At 44.1% G+C, this 7,830-nt stretch overlaps 1 protein-coding gene across 1 annotated transcript; it reads right to left on the bottom strand.

Moving 5' to 3' along the window:
* Positions 1-338: 338 nt before the first annotated feature.
* On the bottom strand, positions 339-1,286 carry LOC117871967 (olfactory receptor 52E2-like). The gene has a single exon (XM_034759872.1). It carries the CDS (start codon positions 1,284-1,286, stop codon positions 339-341), a length of 948 nt encoding a protein of 315 aa, XP_034615763.1.
* Positions 1,287-7,830: the final 6,544 nt, after the last annotated feature.

Raw genomic sequence — 7,830 nt, 5'->3', positions numbered from 1 at the left:
GAACCAGAGAGTGACGGGGGTGGGGAAGAGAGGAGCGAGTGAGGGGCGGGGCCTTGAGGGGAAGAGGCAGAGCCGGGGCGGAACCTGGGGGAAGAGGCAGAGCAGAGGGGCAGGGCCTCAGTCTTACAGTTACCAGCAATTAGAAATATGGCAACCCTATGAGTTGTATATAGACAGATTCCCCAATTTGTGACGCTGAAAGAGCACAGTAAGGTCAGGAAAGGGTTTAAAGTCTCTTTTACTGGCCAGTCAGTGATTCAGGGAGGAGGGCCCAGCACCATGTCACCAGCCAGCTCTGCATGGAGTTTGATCTGAGAGCCAGATGACAAGGAGACAACTTAGGTCCCTTTATGAGTAAAGGGCTGGAGTAGCCTATCCCGGATCTGTTGAGTCCTCACCCCATAGATGATGGGGTTTAGCATGGGGGGCACCAAGAGGTACATGTTTGCCATGAGAATGTGTAAATGCTGGGGCACATTGTGCCCAAATCGGTGCGTGAGGAAGGAGAAGAGAGCTGGGATGTAAGAGGATAAGATGACACAGAGGTGGGAGCCGCAGGTCCCAAAAGTCTTGAGCCGGGCATCCTTTGTTGGGAGACTGAAGATGGCCCTGAGGATCTGGGTATATGACATGGCGATAAAAAACACATCCAGACCGATCACGAAGAATGCCACAGAGAGGCTGTAGTAACTACTGATGCTGATGTCGGCACAGGCGAGCTTCACCACAGCTATGTGCTCACAGTACGTGTGGGAAATGATATTGGTTCTGCAATATGGCCAACTCCTCGCCAGGACAGGAATGGGCAGTACGAGCATGGCACCGCGCAGCACCGTGGCCAGGCCAATTTTCGCCACCACAGAGTTTGTCAGGGTGGTGGAATGTCTCAGGGGATCGCAGATGGCCACATAGCGATCTAAAGCCATGGCCACAAGGACCCCAGATTGCATCGCAGTGAAGCTGAGAATGAAGTACATCTGGGTGAGGCAGGCACTGAAATTGATCTCCCTGGAATTGAACCAGAAGATGCTCAGCATTTTGGGTAGGATGGACGTAGACAGGACCAGGTCGGTGACAGCCAGCATGCAGAGGAAATAGTACATGGGCGCATGGAGGCTCGGCTCCGTCTTTACAATGAACAGGATGGTGAAGTTCCCCAAGGTGGCAATGGAGTATATGGTGCAGAAGGGGATGGACATCCAGACATGGGCTTCCTCCAGACCAGGAATGCCCAGCAGGATGAAGGTGGAGGGGTTGGTGAAGTCGGTTGAGTTGAAATCTGACATGGAGTAGGGGAGACGGTGTTCAACACAGAGGAAGAATGGTGTTTCCTGTATGTACCGTACGTTCCCCTGACTTTCTGTACGTGCCCAGGGTCTAGGGTGATGGTTGCAGGACAAACACCTGTATGGAGAGACAATGTTAATATGAGACAGTACATGCCCAACTGGAGGCTGTTCTCATTGATAAAGCAGATTGGTTCCTCTTCAAACACTGAAAAATGACATTTTCATTATTCATATGAATGAATTAAGAACACCTGACCCTACAAATGCCAATTCCATATTTGATGGTGCTCCCTGCATCAAGAATTCCTATGCATCGTGGGGTGGGAAACCTTAATAGGCCCCAGCAGGAAACACGAGTGGATACTGGTTTTCCCTTATTGTTCCCTAGACCTTGTCTACACTGCCATGTTTTTTCGCCAAAAGGCAACATTTGGTGAAGAAATAATGGAGGTGTAAACACTACAAAGCCAATTTTGAATACGTAACTCCTCAGTTTCAATGACGTAATTAAGGCACCTTAACGAGAGTTGTAAGGCTTTTTACGCAAAATTTTAATCTCCGAAGTGCCAGTGTAGACACCGTGCTTGATTTTATCACTGTAATTGGCCCATTGCTCTTCTCCCACACTCAACGTCCCCCGCCCCCTGGAACACTCACCATGATTGTTGTGTTCGCCGGCATGTGTGCTTGTCAAGGGTCAGCAGGAAAGTGACTAGTGTGTTGTCAGCAGTGTATTTTAATGTAGTGTTTCAATGCTGTATGTGTACTTAACAATAATGCTTCTGTTTATTGCTACTTGTGTTTCCCCAGATATGTGCTTGAAAGGAGACACCCCCCCACACACACACTCCAGCCAAGTGTGTCTGCCAGATAAGAAAGCGCCCAAGATGGAGGAAGGAAGATATATTCTGGGAGGTGCAGCAGTACTCTGATGCAGACAAGATGGAATGCAGGCAGTGGAGGGAAAGCGACAAGTAAGAAAAAAGAAATGAGGCATAGACTAGGGATGCAATGGAGAGGCCGATAAAGGTTTTGGAGTGCCAAAAAGACATGTGGCAGCCCCTCCTGATGCTCCAGACTGAGCAGATGGGTGCACGCCCTCCCCTTCAGCACATTCAGAACTCTTTCCCATGTCCTCCCCAAACTCCACCCACACATTCCTTTCCGATTTCACTTTACCGTTCACTCCACCTCCACAGACACCTTTTCAAATGAAAATGGGACTTTTGGTCAGCTGTGTATGTGTGCATGGTATTGTGGGTGTTTTGGCAATAAAAGCAAAGTTATTTGACTATTAATCAGTCTTATTTGTTTCCATTGAAGTTATGATAGTAGATGGCAACAGCAAAGAAGCAGGCAGTTTTATCATTTCCTTACATTGAACCCTGGGCCTGAACAATCACAACTGCTTCCTACCCTACTACAACTGACTTCATTATGCATTACAAATGCAAGCATAGCAACAGACATTACTCGTTCTCATTTACAAAGTGCTGCTGCAAAGTCTCCCAGATTCGAATTGCCCCCCATTGTGCCCCTCTAATAGCCTTGGTATCTGGCTGCTCAAAATCATCAGCCAAGTGTTCAGCTCAGCAGTGCACCCCATAGCAAAATTTTCACCCTTTCCTTCACAAATATTATACAACGTGCAACACATGGCTGCAGCCAGGGGAATATTTTCCTCATTGAGGTCTAACCTGTTATAAAGGCATCGCCAGCGCACCTTTAATCTGCCAAATGCACATTCTATGGTCATCCTGCTCCTACTCAGCCTATTGTTCAAATGCTCCTTCCTGCTATCCAGGTTTCCCATGTACAGCTTCATGAGCCCAAGCATTGAGGGGTATGCCAGGTCTCCGAGCATTACTATGGGCATTCCGACATCCCATACGGGGATCTTCTGGTCTGGAAAGAAAGTCCTTGCTTTTAGCTTTTTGTAAAGGCCGGTGTTCCTAAAGGTTCATGCATCATACACTTTTCCGGACCACCTTGCATTGATGTCAATGAAACACCCGCGGTGATCCACAAAGCCTGCAACACTGTGGAGAAGTACACCTTCCAACTGATATATTCCATCGCATGGCATCTGGTGCCAAAATTGGAATATGCGTGCCATCTGTCGCCCCTCCGCAGTTGGGGAAACACATTTCTGCAAAGTCATCCACAATGTCATGCACGTTGCCAAGAGTGACGGTCTTGTGCAGCAGGATGTGATTAATGGCCCTTCACACTTGGGTTAATGTAACCCCAACAGTCGAGTTCCCAACTCCAAACTGATTTGTGACTGACCAGTAGCAGCCTGGAGTCTCCAGCTTCCACAGTACAATCACCACGTGCTTCTCCACCGAAAGCGCAGGTCTCATTTGGGTGTCCTTTCCCAGCAGGGCTGGGTGAGTTCAGCACACAATTCCAGGAAGGTGGCTTTCCACGTCCAAAAGTTCTGCAGCCACTGGTCATCATCCCAGACTTGCATAACGATGCGATTCCACACTGAGTTGTCGTTTCCTGAGTCCAGAAGTGATGTTCCACCATGCTCAGCTGTTCCATGAATGCCAAAATCAATCTAATGCTGCTGTTATCCATCTCAGACATGACATCAGGCAACTGTGACTCCTGTTGCCTTCACAACTTCAAGACTGATTCCACTGCCATTCGTGATGTGCTACTGACAGCTAGCAGAGCAGTGCGGGATCCATTCCTGCAGATAGAGGTGACATTCTAAGCAGAAAACAAGAGACATTGAAAAATGCCACAAACTGGATATGGAAGCACATGAAATGCTGGGATGGAAAGCAATGCATTATGGGACATTGAGACCGGAGCCATGATGTGCTGCGATCCGCTCTGCCTTCCCACAACACCTATGTGCACAAGATGCAGAGCTGAATTGTGGGATAGCTACCCACAGTACATTTTTCTTACTGTCACTGCGACCACCCCACGTGTGGACGCGCTCTGTCAAAAGAGAAAGACAGTGTGACCGTGCAACTATGATTTTCTTTAAAGGCTTTTTGGTCGTTGTTCAAACTTTCAGAGAAAAAAATCTTCTAATGTACACATAGCCTTAATGCAATGAAAGCCAGGCTAGAGAGCCATGCTGTAGGGAGTTTCCTATTCACCTAGTTACTGAAAATCTGACAGTGGGGGAAAAAAACCTTTGCCAAGACATGTGCCAGGGAGGAACATCTCAACTAGAACACACCTAGTGGGGAGGGATAGGGGAACACATCTTTGGGAGCGGGATAGCTCAGTGGTTTGAGCATTGGTCTGCTAAACCCAAGTTTGTGAGTTCAATCCTTGAGGGGGCCACTTAGGGATCTGGGGCAAAAATCAGTACTTGGTCCTGCTAGTGAAGGCAGGGGGCTGGACTCGATGACCTTTCAAGGTCCCTTCCAGTTCTAGGAGATAGGTGTATCTCCACCTCAGGGAAAAGAGTTGGGCATCACTGATAGCAGCTCCATGGAAACACCTGCTCATTTACAGTAGTGGCCACAACAAAAACAATGTTCAAATGCCGAAGGAATGGGATGGAGAATAACCTGCTCTGGAGATGTGCTCGGTTTCGGTCACCAGGTCTCTATAAACGATACAGCAGATAGAAAAGGATTTCCCAGACAGGCTATGAGACTGAAAAGTCTGGGACTGTTTAGTGTAGAGAAGAGAAAAACAAGGGGGTGTAGGATAGAGGAGAACAAAATAAAATAATGGAACTGATTACATTGAAATGGACAAACAGAGAACAGCTCCCAGCCAGTAATATCTATCTACAGATACCTGTAGCCTATAGGACTAACCTGCTTGCTTGCATATATATCTGTATATCTTTTCTTATAGTTTAAGTATTTGGTTTATTGTAATAGGTTTATAGATGTATATTAAAGTATGTTTGGCTGTAATGCAAGACACCTACAGGCCAAAAACCTGTATGTTAAGCTAAAGCAAAGTTAGCATATCTATATTGGGCCCTTTTACCCAGAAAGTAAAGTTGAACTTTATCTTGTTTATCCTATACCTAAATAGGTGAGTACCCACGCCTCTGTCTATGACCTTTTATCTAGACCAATAGACAATGGAGAATGGCATAGGGGGGTTTTCAGTGTTGTACCCACAGACGTAACAAGTACACCACAAGTGCATACATACATGTCATCCATACGTACATACATGCTAGCCTATGGGGTAAGTGTACCCTAACATTTCTGTGGGTGAGGAATGAAATTTGGGTATAAGAGGAAGGATTTCTGGCACTTGCCCTATAAAAGAGATGACCCACCTTGATAGAGTACTCCATTTCTTACTTTACTCTATTTCTTACTTATTCTCACTTACTTCCTCCACTCCATCTATTCTATCTATTCTAGCTAGCTAAAATGACTGTTATTATTAGTAGGCTATACTTGTTGTTCTTAAACTTTAAGTTTCAAAGGAACTGGGCTAAACTTGGTTTTCCTGAGTTATATTCTTTGTTTGTTAGGTTTTGATTTTAAGTTTAAGTTAGTCAAGTAAACCCTAAGTTCACTTTAAGAGCTCGTAGTATTGGTTTCTTCTAAGCACTGCATCCCTCACTCAAGAATTGAGAAACCTGAACCGCAAGGCTGTTCCTGTGTCTCTTACCACCAGGTTATCAAGGAAGGGTGTGAGTATATTAACCAAAGCTTTGTTGCATATAATCCTATATTAGCATATGTATCTTTTGAATAGCAGTAATGCAATTGTAACTTTGTAACTCTGGTTATTTTACCATTTACTTACTATTATTGATTTTAATAAAACGTTTTTACGACTAAATCTGTCTCAATGTGAGCTTCTTGTCATACCCCCGAGGGTCCTTTATAAATTCTGTGGAGCCTGATTTAGGACAAGAACTTTTATCTTCTGATCAAACAGATTGGCGAGCCTAAAACCCACACTATTAACAATAATGGTTAATTATTGATATTATTATTACTAATACAATTAAAATTAAATTACATTAAATTAATAAATTAAATTCCCATATCCAAAATAATATTATGAGTACATCCTAAATCAAGTTACACCCCAAATTATGATTGGGAAGAAAAATTTAGACACAAAAATAGGAATGAGGATTGGGAGTTCTTAAAGAAGAGTTTATGAGAGAGCTGAAAAGCCACGATTCTACAATCAAGAAAGTGGAGAACTTTGGTTCCCAGTTCAGTAGCAAAGTGAAGGCAGCAATTAAGGGGGGAAAAGCAACATATAACAAATGGGAAAAGGGGGAAATAGAGAGCAAGCAATACAAATTGGAAGTTATAAAAATTGATACAGGACGTTACAGACATTAGAGGGAAATCCTTGCTTTGCAGGGCTAAGGAGAACCAAAAGGAGGTTATTAAGTATATTAAGAACAAAAGAAATCCTAGAAAAGGTATAGGCCAATTTGTAGTGGGAGAAAGGAAACTTGTTAATGTTGCGTAAAAGGTAGATGTGTTCAAGAACTATTTTTGTTCTTCTTTTGGAAAGAAGCAGTATGAGGTACTCATATCACTCATGGTGATGAAACACTTTCCAGTCCATTAGCAGTCAAGGAGGACGTTAAACAGCATCTACAGTAGAACCTCAGAGTTACAAACACCAGTTACGAACTGACGGATCAACCACACATCTCATTCGGAACCGGAAGGAGGCAGTCAGGAAACAATGGAAAAGCTGATATGGGATAAGTTAAAAAAAGTCTAGGAATATAATTAATGCCAGTCAACAACATGGTTTATGGAAAACAGGTATTGTCAAATAAATCCAATTTCATCCTTTCATGAGAGCGCACATTTGGTTGATCAAGGGAACCAAACAGATGCAATAGACTTAAATTTCTCTGAGACATTTGATTTAGTAGGGAAAAACATTCAGTTAAAAAAATGAACACTATACAATATCAGTAGATTTTGTTAAATGTTAAATGGACTAAAAGCTGGTTATCTGACAGATCTCAGAAAGCAGTTGTCAACAGGCCATTATCAGTAAATGGGGGTGTTTCTAGTGGGGTTCTGCAGGGATCAGGCCTGGGCCAGATGCTATTCAATATTTTCATGAATGATCTGGAAGAAAATAGAAAATCATTGCATGGAAAATTTGCGGACGACCCCAAGATTAGCAGAGTGGTTACAATGAGGTGGCCAGGGCAGGCATACTGATTAATCTGGAGCATTTGTTGAGCTGGGCCCATGCAAACAAAATGGTTTAATACAGTCAAATGTAAAGTGATCCTCTTAGAACAGGGAATGCAGGCCCAACCCCCAGGTTCGGGCACTGTATTATGGAATGCAGGGACCCTGAAAAGGATTTAGGGGTCATTGTGGAAAACAAACTCATCGTAAGCTTCCACTGTGATGCTCTGGTCAAAAGGGCTAATGCGATCCTTGGATGCATAATCAGGGGAGTAGTGAGTTGGAGCAGGGGAAGGATTTTACATCTGCACATTGTGTTGATGAAACCGACTGTGTCAAGTTCTGGTGTCCACATTTCAAAAAGGATGTTGAAATATTGGAGAGGGTGCAGAAAAAAAACACAACAATGATTG

The sequence above is a fragment of the Trachemys scripta genome, chromosome 1 (assembly GCF_013100865.1).
Source record: "Trachemys scripta elegans isolate TJP31775 chromosome 1, CAS_Tse_1.0, whole genome shotgun sequence".
In the NCBI taxonomy this organism is placed as follows: Eukaryota; Metazoa; Chordata; order Testudines; family Emydidae; genus Trachemys; species Trachemys scripta.
The sequence above is the reverse complement of the archived record's forward strand: the minus strand, read 5'-3'. Positions and strand labels throughout refer to the sequence as shown.